Source organism: Anticarsia gemmatalis, chromosome 8, assembly GCF_050436995.1.
Source record: "Anticarsia gemmatalis isolate Benzon Research Colony breed Stoneville strain chromosome 8, ilAntGemm2 primary, whole genome shotgun sequence".
NCBI lineage: Eukaryota > Metazoa > Arthropoda > Insecta > Lepidoptera > Erebidae > Anticarsia > Anticarsia gemmatalis.
In genome coordinates, this window is record NC_134752.1 from 2,318,527 (window position 1) to 2,336,652 (window position 18,126).

General features: G+C 40.1%; 1 protein-coding gene across 1 annotated transcript in view; it reads left to right on the forward strand.

Moving 5' to 3' along the window:
• Positions 1–130: 130 nt before the first annotated feature.
• Positions 131–18,126, forward strand: part of LOC142974635 (uncharacterized) — a 29,175-nt gene continuing 11,179 nt past the window's right edge. Inside the window, exons 1-19 of the mRNA XM_076117084.1 lie at positions 131–609; positions 1,912–2,065; positions 5,971–6,042; positions 8,388–8,606; positions 9,048–9,153; positions 9,544–9,708; positions 10,090–10,248; positions 10,578–10,717; positions 11,057–11,324; positions 11,571–11,824; positions 12,326–12,449; positions 12,849–12,969; positions 13,304–13,544; positions 13,874–13,995; positions 14,347–14,500; positions 14,769–14,925; positions 15,314–15,460; positions 16,199–16,330; positions 16,614–16,779. Of these exons, the coding sequence (XP_075973199.1) occupies positions 423–609; positions 1,912–2,065; positions 5,971–6,042; positions 8,388–8,606; positions 9,048–9,153; positions 9,544–9,708; positions 10,090–10,248; positions 10,578–10,717; positions 11,057–11,324; positions 11,571–11,824; positions 12,326–12,449; positions 12,849–12,969; positions 13,304–13,544; positions 13,874–13,995; positions 14,347–14,500; positions 14,769–14,925; positions 15,314–15,460; positions 16,199–16,330; positions 16,614–16,779 (3,088 nt within the window). The 5' untranslated portion in view covers positions 131–422. The remainder of the gene's footprint in view (positions 610–1,911; positions 2,066–5,970; positions 6,043–8,387; positions 8,607–9,047; positions 9,154–9,543; positions 9,709–10,089; positions 10,249–10,577; positions 10,718–11,056; positions 11,325–11,570; positions 11,825–12,325; positions 12,450–12,848; positions 12,970–13,303; positions 13,545–13,873; positions 13,996–14,346; positions 14,501–14,768; positions 14,926–15,313; positions 15,461–16,198; positions 16,331–16,613; positions 16,780–18,126) is intronic.

Consider the following 18,126-nt stretch of genomic DNA (forward strand, 5'->3'; position numbering starts at 1 on the left):
TAATTTATTAGGAAAATGTTATTTCAATCTACGTTCCGTTTTTCGTAAAGCACACGCTCTACTTTATTCTTTTCAATTGATATCTGTCACTTCGTAAATCGTATCAGAATTTTAGAATTGTCAATTTGTCGTCTAGGCTGGGATTGGTTTTCTTTCTTGGCTTTTTACTTTTGTCTACGAAATCCTATTTTTAAGTGACCAAAACAAATATAAACCGGCATCAAATTCCACGCAGAGAATGAATTATATCTGAGAGTGGAGTGCGTCGGCAGTCATGTGTCGTTTTAAATTGATCAAATAAATGTAAATAATAAAACAATAAGAGGTCGGTGTTAAGTGATTTCTCCGCCCACTGCAGAGCGGGGGATCATTATGCGATTAGAGAGACGCGAGTTGTGCACCGAGCCGATGGATATCTGAGAATGGCGGGCGAAGGCGAGCGCGCTTCCCGTCCGAACTCGCTGCTGCTGGAGGCAGCGCCCCCGGAGCGCGAGCCGCTGCACTTCGACGTGCAGCTGGTCGGCGCGCCGCCCGAGGTCGAGCAGCTCGTCAACAACATCAAGCAGGTCGCTGAAGACTTCCTGTATCACTGGAAGACTTTCCCTATTGGTGAGAATTTTTTGAACTCTTTTTTTGTAGAAGGAAGTCGGTTATTGTTGATTGATGCGGTGTGCGTGTGTTTACGTTAGTAAGAGTGTAGTTGTATTGAATTATGATGCACATTGTGTCACTGTTGAACAATTGCCTGCCTGTTATGGTTGAGTATCAACATGCATTCATTTACATTTAGTTAAATTATTGTCACAATTGTAATGTCTGCCTCTTGGTTGTTAAAAGTTAATTTTCGAATGACTCTGGAGTAATGTGGTTTCTTTTATGAAACTCATTACTAGACTATGTTAAGGCAAAAGTTTTATTTTATGAAAACAAAGCTGTTTTTCAGCTCAAGTTATGCAAAGATCTATGATCTAACTTATAAACTTATCATTTTTGAAAAGACTAAGAATATGAGTCATATTATATGCAGTATACTCTCTATTATTATCATCTGTAGTTGTAATTGTATGATTTTAGCAATAATCATATTGAAACAATTGTGTGTAATATTGTATATTGTGTGTGACAAAAACCTTTGTCATATAAAAAAAAGAGTTTCCATTTCTTCAATATTGCTTAGCAATGATACTACTGAACAAAAGTTGTTGTATGTTCTTCAAAAAACTAAAATTTGGATGTCAAGTTCATTATTATGAATAAAAAACAGGAACTGACTAATTAATTCTATGGGTCAAAATAACCATTGCTCCACTGACTTGTGTTTGGTGAGAGACATAATTAGCTTAAATTATTTTAATGATAACTTGGCTTCAAAAGTATGAGTTGTAAATGTAGATTTAGGTGGTTTAATTTTGGAATTCTATGGTCTGTCTATTAAAAAGATAAGCAAACAACATATTAAGTAAATTTATAAATTTATAACTGAGACACAACTATCTGTGGTTTAAGCAACTCTTGGAGCAGTAATTCCATAGATGGGTGACTGCATAGTGCTATTTGAGCTGAGCCTCTCTGTGCTTTGGAGGGTATGTTATAAGTTGGTGTCCCGGTTGTTGACAATTAAGATAAAAGTTGTTAAGCTATGTCAAAGCCCTTTCGGCCTTATGTTAAGCTGTGAAGGTATTTTGGCTTAAGTGGTGAAAATATCTAACCTTTTCCAAAGAATTAATAATTTTTGTGTAATACACAAACAGATATCATATACAAGTCCAGCCAGACATGAACAAAGCATGAAGCCCTTGACATCTTATGCAGTAGTATGTCTATCTATACCACTTCATTAACCAGGAAACAACTACCTTATTGTTAGATTCCTTAATTTATTTTTAAATGAATTATTGGAATGTCACACAGTTCTCCCTCCATCCCGGTTCACGGGTCCCGGCAATCGTCCCTCTGACATCATCGTAGCACCGCCATGCGACGAACTAGACGCGGCAGCACTCGACGCGGGAGTCGAACCACACCCCCTCTCGCCGAAACAACTGCACGCCATCAGAGAGAAAGGGTAAGAAGTATTGAGTTATTAGTTACTTGTTAAACAGTATGTTAGACTAGTGTAGGGAACGGTCATGTTGGGATGTTAGTCTGTTGATTGTGAATGGTTAAAGTTTCATATCTAATTTAACAATAATCATAAAACGTCAAACCATAAAAAGCAATGCATTTGGATATTATATTACTTACTGACTGTTACTGAACCTGTTTTGGTAATATTGTAAAAGTACTCATAAGGTGGAATAAAAAAGTTAATTTCACCATTAATGTCCCACTGCTGGGCAAGCATGTCCTTCAGGAATATTACAACAAGTAGTTTTCCAACCATCTCATTGTAGATGTATCTTGTTTTACATTCACAGTCAGCAGCTAACACAACACTAGATAGCAACAATCGCTTAGTGCTTCATAGCTCACCGAAAAGAGTTAGGAACTCATATTCTCCACATTATAATTATGTATTGTATTTGTATACATGTATATTAAACACAAACATAGATGTCACATTAAGGCTTTACATGTATATCTCAGAAGCTTGATAAAACGAAAACTACACAATACTGAACAACATTTCAGTCAGAATTATTCACCTTGTACTTCTCTTATAAATCCACTCTGTTATGTCTCGGCGTCAATCTGAGGTAGACTAGTAAAGAATGCATTTGACATTACTGTTATTATACAGTTGTTAATAAATTATTATAAGGCTCGAAATATTTCCGAGCACGGCATGACAAGATAAAAAGAGGTAATATGCGTGTTCACGTTAATTCCCGTATTCTATTATACATAATGGCAATAGAATTTTGGGTGGCGAATAGCTTAAAAATAAATACTGTGCTATTAGTATGCATCGCGCTTAGGTGCAAACGTGTGTTTCTTGAGGGAACATCAACAACATAATATAGTTTCAAACGGTGTGATTCTATGTTTTATAAAACAAACTTGATTAATGCACTATAGAACAGGTGTACGGCAGTATTTAACCGCACTTCGCTGCTCTACACCGCGTGCACTGCTCAATTTGTGGTACTATTTATAAATCATATTCTCCTCTTATAGGTAGACCAAAGTAGGATCATATTTGACGAAATTATGAAGCTATACTACGTACAAAAAAGGATAACAGTTGAAAACTCCCTTTCTTCAATTGATTGTAACGTCCAAAACAGTTTTTTGTGCTCAGATAATATACCGGAGTACATTTATTTCTGAAAATTCTCGTGTTCAATAGGTTCATCGTAATCGAAGCCATCGCACGCACTCATCTGCGTTTTATAAACTGGTCATAAATTGTAACGTAATTTTAGTACACTACGAGCAAAATAACGCACCCAGTAAATGAGTAATTAATGCATATTACACTTCGGTGCTCGCTACTTGTACTGTGAAATATAAGCCTAATTGAATACTCACAATTAGTTACAGTATACGGGCTGTTAGGGTTCACGCTTTGATATAAATGCTCTTAGTTAGATCAGGAGCATAAATTGAGCGTTGGTGGGTGGATTTCGTTTAAAATTTGTCTTTACACAAATGCGACCAAAAACGACGTAGGCAAAAAAAACTTTACTTACTCTATCAGTTGACTTATCAACTACAATTTAACTATATTATTAAACTAACCCAATACATCATTTAAAATATGAACTATGGAAGACGGATCTTTACCAGAACAATACGCAAACCTAAACGAATTGTCAACCCAAATCACTACACACCGATCTGGTACTAAAACGGTAATTACTGGCAGCCCTCATACAAATTGACCTATACTTGAGTGCAATTAAGTTGCAACGTAAGGGCCAAGCTTGCCTTTCATTCATCAACTTCAATTAATGTTACCACTCAAATGTATGAAGTTATAAACTGTATACACACAAAGCGGCCTGCAGTATACGTTTTTGTCCCACGGCGACGAGTTCATTTGTTTTTTTCCCTTTTACACTGCCGGCGCCAAATGTTAGTAATATGGCTAAAAAAGAATCGTTCGTATATATTTTGTAGGTTTTCATAGACAGTTTAATTGCATTAGATCGCGTGTTCGCAGTTTGTTGCCATTTATTCTAAGCTGACTAAAAAGGAATAATGTTGTAATTGCGGATTAAAATTGTTTACCAATACATTGATTAACGAGGCTCTATCAATAAATAAGAGTATGATTAGTAGGCAGTTGTTTAAAGGGCTCTTTGTGCCTAACTAGAATAGTTGAAGACTGGTTAGTCTTAACTCTATTATATAATTTTTCTATTAAAAGTCACTGTTACGTCGCTATACGTGCATTAACTAAGATGAATGAAACGTTATATTTAAAGGCTCTTGCTTCTTTTTTAAAATCTACTTTATTTAAGAGCAGACTATACTGACAGTTTATACAGAAATCGGAGTTCCCATGTAAATTGCCCTTTTAGTAGCAGGCGTAGCGGTGAAAAAAGGCAACATAGCGTATCCATGCCCATGGGAGTCCCGAATGACGTTTAAAGCATTTTAAAAACTCGTACGGGAGCATTGCTTTGTTCGACGTTTTGGCACATGTGACTGCAAGTAGCAAGTAAAGCATGTAATTGTGTTAAACTCCGTGGCGCAGTGGTTAAGGTGGACACCACGCCACTACCATTGCGTCGGGAGGTCGTGAGTTCGATTCTCACAGGGGACAATTATATGTGCGATCTGCAAATTGTATCGGCTTGTACTATGTGTTCGTTGATTATATGCTTCTAAAAGTTACCGCGACAAGAGCAACTCTAAGAGCGGTAGTTGTCTTTTTATTTAAAAGCAAATAATCTAAAAGTGTATTAAAAGTACTGTTTTCTTATTATACTATGTCTTTTGAAGGCGAGACCTCGCATCGTGTAACTAAATCCACGTTAACGCCGAGAGTCGCGACGTATTGCCTTACACGATGTAATACTCTCGCGCGCATGCAGACATGCATCGGTGCTGATGAGATTTCTTAACACTGAGAAACTGGCAAATTATAAGATTTGTATCTAATGTGTATAGCATGTTTGTACCTTGTTTTTGCGAGCGTTAATAGACTTTTCGTGTTAGACGTTTTGTTAGGATACATAGTTGTATATTTTCAGTAAAGTTAATATTTTCAGGTGTTGGTTTTTAAGTTTACCTTCTTAAAAAAGGTAGATTAAAAGTTTTATTTCTACATTATCAATTAAGATCCGACAGCTGTAATATGTGATTAAGTCTAGAGAAATTTGTAAGGATCTTCTGTCTCTGCCGACCCCTATAGAAAAAAAGGGTGTGATATTGTTGTTGTAGCTATATCGTATAGAAACTGGGCTAATTACGATGCGTCAACCCTATAGTATCGGCTGTCGGATTTCCGCGAAACCATACGCAGCACCCCAATACTAGTTTCTGTATAAACGGTATTACATTATTACTATATGGTCCTAGATCAACTAAATACGAAACATATTTTATCTCGCTTATTAATACATTTTGTGTAAGCTCTTGTTAGTATGTGATTTGTAATTTTCCGTCGTAGATCTGCATATGAGTGAAAAAGACGGTATATGGCGCAATGGTTCAGGTCGCCACGCCGCTACCATTGCGTCGGGAGGTCGTAGGTTCGATTACCACACGGGATAATTATTTGTGCGATCCACAAATAATTGTGTCGTCTTTTGTCTGGTTGTACTTTATGTCCGTTGTTTGTATGTTTGTAAAAGTCCTCGCGACACAAGAGCAATTCTTAATGCCGGAGTGGTTTTTAAAAAAAAGGAACTTACATGATGCTTATTAGTAAAACAGTATACATTTACACTAAACATGTTAGTAGCTTCTAAGTACTTATTCTGATCATTCCCCTAGGTCACGCATAGATCAGAATCACACCACTAGTCAACATCTCATGGTAATGAGAAACAATATAGATGATTATTTGTTTTTAAAAAGCTTGCACAAGGACAAGGCTTTTAAGCCGAAGAAGTTAAACGCTAAGCAATTGGAATCGATACGTGAATGGGGGTATGTGCGCCCTGAATATGTATATGTATTGTCTATGTTATATTATGTCTCTGGTTTTTTATTTTTTTAACGTTGGCTCCAGTGTTCGGTATTTGTCTTTATAGCCAGTATTATTTTATAGATAGTGTTGTAAGTTTATTAGTTTAATCAAGTTAATTCGGTATTGTGTTATTTGTGTTTTTGAGAATACAGTTTCTTATAAATAGCTGTTACAGGGAAAAGTGTGTGAACTTTCACTGCTTTTCCAGTCAACTATGAATTTAAAACAAAGAGTAAAGAAAGAAAGAAGAAGGAAAGGTATAAGTCGAACTTTAATATTTAAACTTTACCAGATATCTGATTTGGTTTGATGCTAAACATTATGTATTTCCAAGTTACTTTAATGTAGTTCGGTTCAGAAAGTGGCCAGGAGTTTCTTGCCAGCTCTTCTCATTGGCCCTACCTTCCGAACTGGCGGTAAATTCACTCTCTGTATCATTGACTATCATAAGTGTCAGCACTTGACCTAAATGAATAAATGATTTTGATTTGATTTTTAATTTTGAAAAAGATCTTTTTTTTTGGTTTATTCAAGAATATCAACCTCTCTCTTTTTACTATTATTTTTTTTAATGATGAAAAGGAAACATATTCATATCAGTCTATTATACCAAACCAGAAATTTCTTTACATCAGTCTAGTCTTACCTAAAAATCCTTAAATATGATATAAATTAGAAGTCTAAGGTCGTTCCCCTCGTAACGTTGGAGCCAGCGTGTACCCCTATTTCCCCATAGCATGGTCATTAGAAATGCATTAAGTGTATCTGTGCTGAATTATCGTTTAGAATCCTATGCATTCCATCGTACTTGTAGACCTCATTACACTATCAACTTTTCTATATGTTTCAAATCTATTAGTAGTTATATCAAAAATTATTTAAATTATATAGCTCTACATGTGTATAAAATAATATATTTAATCATTTACCTGTGTACTTAGATTTGTAAATATAAAGTTAAGCTAGGTCTTTTCAATGAGTCACTACATTAAATACCTATGTCAAAAAATCTAATAAGTTTAAAAAATTGCATTTGAAAAATGATTGAATTTTTGCAATGTATCAAAAACAGCTTGTCAAATGGAATATCTTAAAAAATACGTAAACTAATTCTTTCTAAGCGAATAGTCCGTCTTTATTGTATTATAGGGATGACATTTTATAATAAAACTTGGTTTATCGATATAAGTCTATGTTAAAAGTGTTCTATCTGTCTGTCTCTATTCATTCTTTTAGAAAAACTTCAACTTTATATATCACTTCTTTAATAATTACTCAGTTTAACAAATTTAAAGTTATTAATGTTCTAGTGAAGTTTAATTTATAGCTTGTAATAATTCAATACGAGTGCGTCGAACGTCTTGCATTGTCTGTCTCGCACAATACGCCTGTGAAAAATCAATTCTGTGACGTCACTGCGCGTCAAAAACCTCCCGTTAGGCTTTGCTACACACATATATTCAAGAAGTTTTTATTACATGAAGGGTATAAAGCAGCAGCTTTAGCTAAAAGTTGCTTAACCACATTTCTTGAGAACATCCAACAAAGTCTCCAACCCGCAGTTGGCCAGCGTGGTGGACTCAAGGCCTAAGTAATCCCTAGTTTGGGAGAAGACTCATTTTCCCTGAGTAAAAAATTGGTTTTAATCCAAATTATTAAGCTTATGTGCTATGATTTCAGCCTGATTCTTGGTAAATAATTTGTTTATTCAAAGGAAAAAGAACAATCCAGAAATTTGAAATACGAACTAAACTAATAAATAGGATAAATAAAATAATTTGTTGCTTATCTGTATTCGGGGTTGAATAACATTGTAACAATAAATATTTACTTTAGATTATAATGATCGAAATATTTAACTCACGTAACTATCCTTCACTTAAAGTAACTATAGAACAGTAGGTGTACATAATATAACTAAAGTAAGGAACAATTTTTTGTAGGTGTTACCTATAGAAATGTCAAAATTATTCCTCGTGTAAAAATTACTATCTAAAAATAAGCTCTAAGACAATTCAAATAAAACACAACTTACAACAAAACTGTGGGTTTACTCCAGACAGAATCGAATTTGAATTCGAGCTTATGTCAAATCGAGCTATTAAATACCAAACTAGCGCGTAATCAAACACTGTTTTAAAATGAAAATAATCTTAATCAATAAATCATGTGCTAGTTAAAAGTTTAGGAGTTTGATCTGAAATTAGCTGGAATCTGATTCAATCGAATTCGATTCTGTCACAAGTAAACTGACTTTATATAATAATATAATTCTTAAACTTAACCTAACGTTTTATCTACCCAGTGAGTTCGAAGTTCCATCCCGCCATTTCCCCGGTCAGACGCACGTGTGGCGCGTGGCTCCGTGGCTGCAGCGCGGGCGAGTGCGAGCGAGAGAGGAACTGTACTGCCATGTGGCTAGAGCACTCGCACTTATCGTGGTTGTCGCTCGAGATAGACTGCTGAGAGATGAGCCACTGTCTGTCATTGCTGGGGCTAAGTCGCTGCTGCAGGGATTGCATAGGTAAGATTTCATGGTACTTTCATCTTCTTTGTGTTACATAGAGCCAGTTTTAAGGTGCTCGCACACAGTAGTTATATAACGTTATACAACATTGTGTAACACGATAACGACAAAAAAAAATTAAACAAATTTTAAAAACAAATGTTATAAGTCAGTTTCTGACGTTATATAACTGCTGTGTGGGAGCACCTATAAGGGTTATGGATAAGCTGATAAGCAACAACGGTCATTTCTCCTGATAAACTAACAAAAACTTATTTAGATTGTGTAAATGGGGCTTTTTTTGTGTCTTTTAAGCAAGATATAGATCGCTTTTAAATCGTCTGGTTTTTCCTAAACCAGAAGCGCTGTCAGAAATAGTTCCTTCTTACTGCAAAAAATAGCACGTAACGTTTCAAGTTCTACAATGTTTTATTAAATTATAATTTCGTTTTGGTGCAGATTACTGGACCTCGCGTTTGGTATGCCATCGTTAGAAGCTCGTGACCTCGAGAAGAAGATACGAGAAGAGAGGTCGCGGTATTTAGTAGCTGAGTTAATATGCAAGGTAAGTGAGAAATACATTTAATTACGATTAAGCTTGGTTTTTTTTATATTTTCTTACTATGACATTTGTGCTTGCACGTATACGTGTATACGTTCCTACGTACAAACATTAGTAGTCGAGTTTATACGCAAGTACTCCCAATATAAAATCGCGTTTCAAGCTTCTCGTTTAAGTGCATTTTAAAATATATCTATATGGGAACCCAGAATTTAACGTGCTACAATATGATTATAATATGTATTACGTTATAATATGGTCACCCATCCATGAAACAACCTGGGCAAGCGTAGCTTAACCTCAGAGATCGTTTCGCACGGCTGTTGTTACTTAGCAACGAGCTCTTACGATTTCTTATATGATTTAAGTTTAAAATAAATGTTGTATGTATAGCCGGAGCACCAGGAGGACATCGCGGCGCTGGCGGCGTGGGTGACGCGCGCCATGCGGCGGGCGGCGTCGGAGAAGGCGGACGCGCGCGAGCCGCCGCGCCCGCCGCCGCCCGTGCCGTGCCTCTACACCACGCCGCAGCGCACGCAGGTACTGCAGCCTGTCGCGGTGAGCACTCACACTAACTATAATACGTGTCCATCAGCATGAAGACCTGCGTCACAGTTCTACGGTATTTTGCTAACCATTAACCATTTTTATTGTTCCGTATCCAAAAGGTAACCATTACCAGGCTGTATCTCATGATCCGTGATAGTTAATCAGCTGAAATTTTGACTGATGTTATTTTGCTGTTGCTATAACAACAAATATGTATTAAAAACTGAATAAAACGTATATTTGACAGGGTAACATTACAACATACGTAATTTCTTTCTCATTGTAGCTGGATTTTGATAACGGTATTCGCATTTGTATCAGACTCGTACTTGGTTGGTATAAACGATTTAAATGTGTATTTGATATATTAACGGTATACTATTGTTTCAGGTGGACCTCCGTCTGTACCGTCGCGAGGTGCTCCGTCGCGCGGCCCCTACACTACAAGCACTGTTAGAGCGCGAGGCTCGCGGCTGGTTCCTGCACTTTAGAGAGCGACGCGCGGCTCATCTCGCCAGCCAGAAAATGCCTATGAAGGATATTGAAGAGGTCAGTTTCAAATTTCTATTCTTAGGGAGATGTTGTGCTGATCCCGCGCGACAAGGTATCAGAACAAGAAAATGATGATATACGAACATAATACCACGCCTCTTTCAAACTCATCTCTCCAGATCTCTAGAGCGTCTCCTCAGCATTATGTCAGAATTTGCACACGTCCTTCATTTCACATTTATTCACTCTCTTTACATCATACCTATTTAGGAATCGACCCCGGGACCTCGTAATCAGAGATCGGATACACTACCGACTGCGCCACAGAAGAGATTTAGAAATAATAAAAAGCGCCTATTTTAACGTAAACGATTTTATTTGTGTAGGAGGTGCGTGAGGCGGCGATGCGTGAGTACGTATCAAGAGTGTGTAACGCCGTGCTCAACAGCGAGGCACTCGCCGCGCTCGGGCCTGATGTACCTGCGTTGTTAGCCGCGCAGTTACGAGCCTCCGCTATTGTCACTAGGTAAATAATAATATTAATGTTTTATGTGCCACATTGATTATTATACTTATTTGGTTGATGTATTTGAAATTATTTCGTTAAAAATAATGTGTTAAAACTCTCAGAAAGTGTTAATAGTATTTTATTTTTTAGACATTTTGACCGAATATGCATTATATTTTTATTATTATTTTGCTACGGGTTAAAATTAATGTTAAAATTTCTTAAACGCGGTTGAAAATTAAAGTTTGGGATACCTTGTTTATCCGACGTTTCGATCGACCGGTTTCGGTGCGCATCACGTGGTCGATGCAATCGTTTCAGATGCTGTATAAAAAACAATATGTATTTAATCTATAGGGCAGAAGAAGGCGTCCGCCGCAAGCTAGAGGCAGGCCTAGCCTCAGCGGAGGCGCGAGTCCGCGCGGCGCACCCCATCCTGTCGCGCGCGGGCTCGTGGCGCGCCGAGCGCCTGGCGGCCGCCGCGCGCCGGCTCGGCGCCGAGCTGCGCTGGGCGCACATGGAGGACGCCGCCGCAGACATGCTGGCGCACAAGCTGCACCAGCACAGATACTTCCTGCTCAGGGATCTGGCCTTCTTGAAGGATCGAGAACCGCTGCTTATGAAGGTGTGTATATGAAATGGACGATACATTATGTCTACTAACTAGAAAATCCTATCTTACAAATAGCAATTAAGTATAGTCTGTTGAAACAAATGTGTGAATCCATGTCTATTTTAGTTTAAAAGCTTTGTACATTTAGGCATGCGTGTTTCTTAAATCTCACGTTCATAAGCAAGCAGGAAACAGCTTAGTAACGTGGCAGTCAGTGTTTGGTCACATCAATACTAACGAATGTCTTCTCTCCCCCAGGAACTTCGCCTAGCCGTATCCCCGACCCGCACATTCACATGGGCGACCCGCATCTGGCGCGCGTCCAACTGGATCGTGGTGCGTCACTTCCGCGGGCGACGGGAGCGCGTGCCCACGGTGCTGTCCACGCGCGCCACGTCCATCGTCACGCCGCGCTCCGACCCCTCGCAGCCCGTGTTCCTCGTGCACCGCGACACCGCCCGCACTAGCACCACGCGCTGGTGCTCCTGGAGACTGCTCAACCTCGCGCACAGGTACCTCACGTCACGTCACGTCACGTCACGCCGCGCCGCGCTCCGACCCCTCGCAGCCCGTGTTCCTCGTGCACCGCGACACCGCCCGCACTAGCACCACGCGCTGGTGCTCCTGGAGACTGCTCAACCTCGCGCACAGGTACCTCACGTCACGTCACGTCACGTCACGCCGCGCTCCGACCCCTCGCAGCCCGTGTTCCTCGTGCACCGCGACACCGCCCGCACTAGCACCACGCGCTGGTGCTCCTGGAGACTGCTCAACCTCGCACACAGGTACCTCACGTCACGTCACGTCACTCGTATCGACTACTGTTATGGAGCTCGGTGTGATGAGTTAGGCCGTGGCCCCAAGCGCACGGCGCGGCGCCGTCACCGTCGCGGGTACGGCGTCGTGCCGTCCGCGGCGGCGTGCCGGCATTAGTGCATCGCTCAGTTTGTACAGCACATTTACCACTTTCGACCGATGCTTTAAACTATACTTAAAATAACTGTTGTACACAGGACATGGTGTTGGAGCTGGAACATAATGTTCGTACTGGGTGTGTTGGTGCCCTGGTGCTCGCCGCTGTCACTCCGCACTTTGTTATGTATCAAGCCGTTTGTGCCTGACTTGGAACTGTCGCAGGTGTGTTTAGTTTAACTAGAATACGCTTCTTGATATGAGTTGTGACAAAATTTGCTGAGTTCAAAGGAAGGAGGTTCTCAATTCAACCACGTTTTTTTAAACATCGTTCCTTATAGACAACAATGTTTGCACTTGAATTTTCAACACATTCTCATTTCTATGTACATACATAAAACTCTTCCGTTATTGAGTGACTGACTGACATAACGCACAGCCGAAACTACAAAACATTGACATACTATGTTCCTAAGATAGATAAGAAATGTTCTTATGAAAGTATAGGGGAGCACTAACAGAGGATTTTAGTAAAATAGAACTAGAAAATTTGTCAACTACTAATTATTTATCTAACCAGTAAAATGTCAGCACACGAAAATAAGACTTTTGCTTGTTCTCTAGGTGAATGGTACACTGTTTCCGAAGCGCAGTAGTGAGACGCAGACCATGTGGTCACGACTGCTCACGTTATGGCGACACGTGTCCAAAGAGAGGACCAGGTTCGAGACTGAGCCGGACACGGGTACGTACACGTCGTACACGTTTAACTTACGTATACGTACAACTATCAAACGTATAGTAAAATGATAATGTGTGAATTTGTTTAAATATATTGTAGGTTTTAATCAATTGGAATTCTAAAATTATTAAAGTCAACTTTTTTTGTTACACTGGAATTTTTTTTAAAACTTGTTTTCCGAATTGATTATCAATTGATTATCAATTTTTGTATGCGTTTGACCACAAAATAACAGTATTTTGTGTTCAGGTTGAAGAAAATGTTCAATTGAAGTAATCATTTATCAACTTTCATTTATACTCTCAGAAGATTTTCGTAACTAATATGTTTGTTATAGGTCTCCTAGGCAAAGGCCTAAGTCGTCAAGCGAACCGTATATGGAACTACGGTATCATCGGCGGCATAGGTTCCGCGGCGCTGCTGCTGCTGTTCCCCGTGGTGAGCGTGGCCAGCTGCGTGCTGTGCGGGCTGCTGGCGCTGGCGGCGCCGCTGTGGGTGCCGCCGCTGGCGCTGCTGCTGCACGTGGCCGGCGCGCTCGTGTACGACGTGGACTGTCCTGACCCTGATAAACTTAATAGGTAATATTTTCCATTTATATTTTTTTTTATTCTCTAACAGTCACTTCTTGTGCGTGTGGGCTCTAAAAAAATAAACCCCATGCTGCAACTACCGTAATTTAAAACCATGAAAAATCATATAGTTATAGATTTTGACACATTATTTTTTATTTTTATTGCGTATCTTCCCTTGAAACAGTTTTAAACGGAAGGTATCTAAAGAAAACTTTTATCGAAAATTGTTGCTTTCATAAATGTGTTAACTGCTATTAAATTTAATGAAAACAGCTAGATTACCAAGTTAGCAGTACTTTCTAGTATCGAAATTGAACATTGTGTGTTGTTTTCAGATGGTTCGTGTTGTTGGAAGTCTTGATATGGCGCATCGGTATATTGGGCTTGCTGCAGCCCATCGCAGCGCTCATAGTGGCCTTAGTGCTCTGTCCTCTCGCTGCGCTGCTCTTACTTGTTGGTGAGTTCGCTATGTAACTACACTTTTAACATAATTTAAATACACTCAGTAAGGATTAACTTTACTTATCACTGTTTGAGCTGTGGAAACTAAAGACAAAAAAGAAATAGTTAAACACGTAAAAAAATATTTGCAGAGGTCTTACGTATTCAATTTGAGACGCAATCTATATAATCTTCATTTAATAGAAATACGACGTTAAATGATTGTTACATACACCCTGATACCCTATATAACCCCTAACCTTGCATTCTGAGTATCCACTCGCTTAGCCAACGGATTGATTGGAGTGGGTTAGCTGGATTATAGTGAAGGGGAAATGAGGATTATAACTACGGTTCCTGTGCTCAGGCGGCGTGGCGTGGTGGGGCGCGCGCGCGCTGTGGGAGGAGGGCGCGTGGCGCGGCGTGCTGGCGCGCGGCGCCCGCGTGCCGGCGCACGACTCCGCCTTCTGCCGCCGCGTGCGCGGGCCCGGCCTGCACACGCGCACCTACTACCAGATCACGTGCGTACACACACTACTAAAACCCTCAGCTTATTTACTTAAAATATAACGATAAAGAGTATGCAATTTCGTTAAAAACAATTAGGTTTCAGGAATTACGGGTCCGTTTCTTTTTGCTTTGCAGGATTGTTTGTGAATTTTATTGCTTAAAATGGAAGTTTAATATAGCTGATTTTTAACCACAGTGACATTCGCATGAAGAAGCTTGGTTCAGAATGTATTTGCAATTTATTTATCTTAACACTGTCATTGACTAATTATATCGTAGGTCTGGTCAAGCATTAGCCGCGGTCTGTGCCCGCGCGGAACTAGAAGCGCTGTCACAATGGGTGACGGAACTGGAGCACGCGATAGAACGACCCTTGAGAGACTACGAACACTTCGTCGACGCATGCTTCGGACCATTCTCTGTGCAGATCGCTAAGGTACACATACATTCATGCATACACACTACACACCTTTATTCGCATAGGCGTAAAACAATATCAGAGGGTCTACTATGGTTCGTAAAAACGACATTTCGTGAAATATTAAAAGTGTTCGTTTATGACCTTTCTCTATTCTACTTTGACACGGAGTAGGCTCTCTCGAGGCAAGCGATCACGTACTTTGCATGTTCACACTGTGTTGCGTTACAGAGTCATGTTAATTAAATATTGGGCGTAATTTTCCGGGGCAAAATGTTCTTTAGTGTATTTGCCACTTTAAAATGACCTGAGAGGAATAAGCTTAACTATCAATGTCCTGAAAACTAATATATATCGTCATCGATATCGTCATAAATCAGCTATGAATAATGTTGTGTTTATATAGACGGGTGCATACAAGCAGTTAGAGAAGGAATGCCACGACCTCACCGCCTCGTTGCGTGAGAAGGCGGCGGCGAGGCGCAGGGACCTCGCGCTGGCGCTCGGAGACGCCGCGCGGGCCAGAGTGCGGATGACCTCGCATGACCTTACTGTGAGTTTACATCTTGTGTCAATATAGAGTTTGAATGCATGCTTTTTAGTTTTTATGATGAAGTCGTATAGCTATATCGTTAAATTGTAAGTACTTTTTAAATCTGGTTATTATTAGTTTACAATTTCATGTTTTGTATTTGGAGTAATTTGAACTTGTATTTTCTTTAATTATTGAATGTATTACTAAGCTCTTATATCTTTAAAAAGTGAGGCGCTGTCTCCACGAGCGAGAGAATGGCGGCGATATTATCGTCGTGCCACGTATTTCTATACACTCTCTATGGAACCGTCTCCACACGGCGATAATATCGCCGCGATACGACGAGTGTCAACGAGCGTGCGAAACGTCAATACATTGTCGCTAGTCCGCCGCGACAAGCAACGGGTCCGCCGCGCGATCGCGACAAGCGCGCAGCGACCTGTCAAATGCAGTGTCATTTATTTTCAATGTTGCCTCTTGTTTCGAGAAGCTTTTTAAACAAGGAAAACGCGGGGATACCGTTACGAGTCGCCGCGGAATCTCTGCGATTCCGTTACGACTCGCGACGATACGCGGCGGAATTATCGCTCGTTCGTGGAGATTGTCCGACGATACAAGGGCGGACTCGTCGCGATTCTCTCGCCCGTGGAGACAGCGCCTGAATCTTAGCGATGTAAAATTCTTACTTACTACCCCTGATTATTTAGAGAAACTTTTTTGTTCTTCGTATTGTAATGTATATTATTTGTCGAACAGCGCGCAGTACACGCGTGTGCGCAGGAGTTAGCGCGGGCATGCGGAGCAGCAGCGCGCGCTGACGAGTGGTGGGCGGCGCGCGGACTGGACATCAACGACTGGCACGCGCTCGCCGCCAACACGCTTGTTGAGGTAACATGACATTACCACTTTATCCAGTAAACTACACACGCTTGGGCTGTCACAAGCCAAAATACATACATATGTATCTACTGTCACATTTTCACGTTTTTGCACCTAAATATGATTTTGTTACTGTTGTTAATGAACAATACTAATTCATGATTGTGCAATTCTATATTTTCGTTGATAAAAAAGTAAGCACGTATATCGTTGCTTCTGACCGTACAAGACAGTCTGTTCTGAGGAGGGAGGGGTTGTATGACGAGTTATACTAAATGTTATGTTATCGTAGGTGTTCGACGCGGAAGTCCTAGTGGCGTTAGAAGCGGACGAAGCCCGGCTGCCGTTAGAACGGGGTGAAGCAGAGCGTGCGTGGGCGGCGCGGTGCGGCCGCGACACGGCGCCGCCCGACGTTTTGGCCGAGCGCGACGACTGGGGCGCCACCGCCGCTGCCGCGCGTGAGTCTCTTGCCCCTACGGAACTAAACCACTAGTACTCGAGCCGTAACTTGCGACAGTTACCCCGTGTCCGGCTTAGTCGTGGTAACTGGCGACCGCCATTAGCAACTGCAATCGGTCGCCAACAGAATCGACTGCGCTACTAGTAATCGCATTCTGTTGCCGCGACTAGTGGATTCAATGTGTGGTACCTCTAATAGGTGTTAAACAACTTAGACATTTTTGCTACGTCTTAGTAAACGATTTGAAGGTCCATTTGGAAAGAAATGCAGGATGCAATGCTGTGTTTGTGCTTTGATCACATGGAACCCAGTGGTTTCTGCAATGGATCTATATTCTGTTAGCTTTTTCCTATAGAAATAACTAACTGACCCGCGCAACTTCGCTTGCGTCACATAAGAGAGAATGGGTAAAAATTTCCCCGTTTTTGTAACATTTTTTACCGGTACTCTGCTTCTATTGGTCTTAGCGTGATGATATACAGGGTGTCCCAAAACTCAACGATAATCCGTGACAGGATGAAAGGCCAAGTCATACCGGTTCTAGGAAAAATAAAAAAAAAATTCCATATCACTTAGTTCAGCAATAATAGACACTTTTCAAAAAAGTTGAAATTCCACACCCTTGGTCGCATTTTCAAGTCCTGTAATCACCAATGTCACAATTTCGCTGTGTTTTTTTAAATTTCGTGATCTTCATTAAATATGCTATTAATCGTAAAACAGATTAATGCACAAAACATTGTTAATTTAATAAAAAAAGTTAAGTTTTAGTGAGTCATGGTTCACAAAAATATCGTTAGTTAACTTTGACGCTTCATATTGAAAAAAAAATGTACTACACTACCCTTGGCAAGTTATTTCAAAAGTTGGCGCATTTAATCAAGATTTCAAAATGGTGCAACACTTGTCACTTTTCTTGCCATTAAAAATGTTATTTTTATTTGAACGACGAGTATCCTCGAAAATGGATCGAACGCAGTCGTACAATTGTATGGCCTCCTCGTTCCCCCGATCTAAATCCAGTAGATATTTTTTACTGGGAATGTACAAAATAAAAAGTCTATTCAAAATCAATACAAAATCTTTCAGAACTTCGCCAGAAAATTGACACAGCGTCAGAAGAAATAAATGCAAGGAATTTTGCTTGACTGGTGCAAAGATCTTTTGTACGCCGTTGCAGAGCCTGTATTCGTGCCAGAGGAAAGCAATTATTTTTAGTAAAGATGTAATTGAGTCAGTCCATAACCAATATTTAATGTAATAAACATAATAGGTAATGATAATAAAAAAAAAGAATGAACGAACCATCGTTCTTATTTAATTATTCTCCTCTAACTAAAGTAAT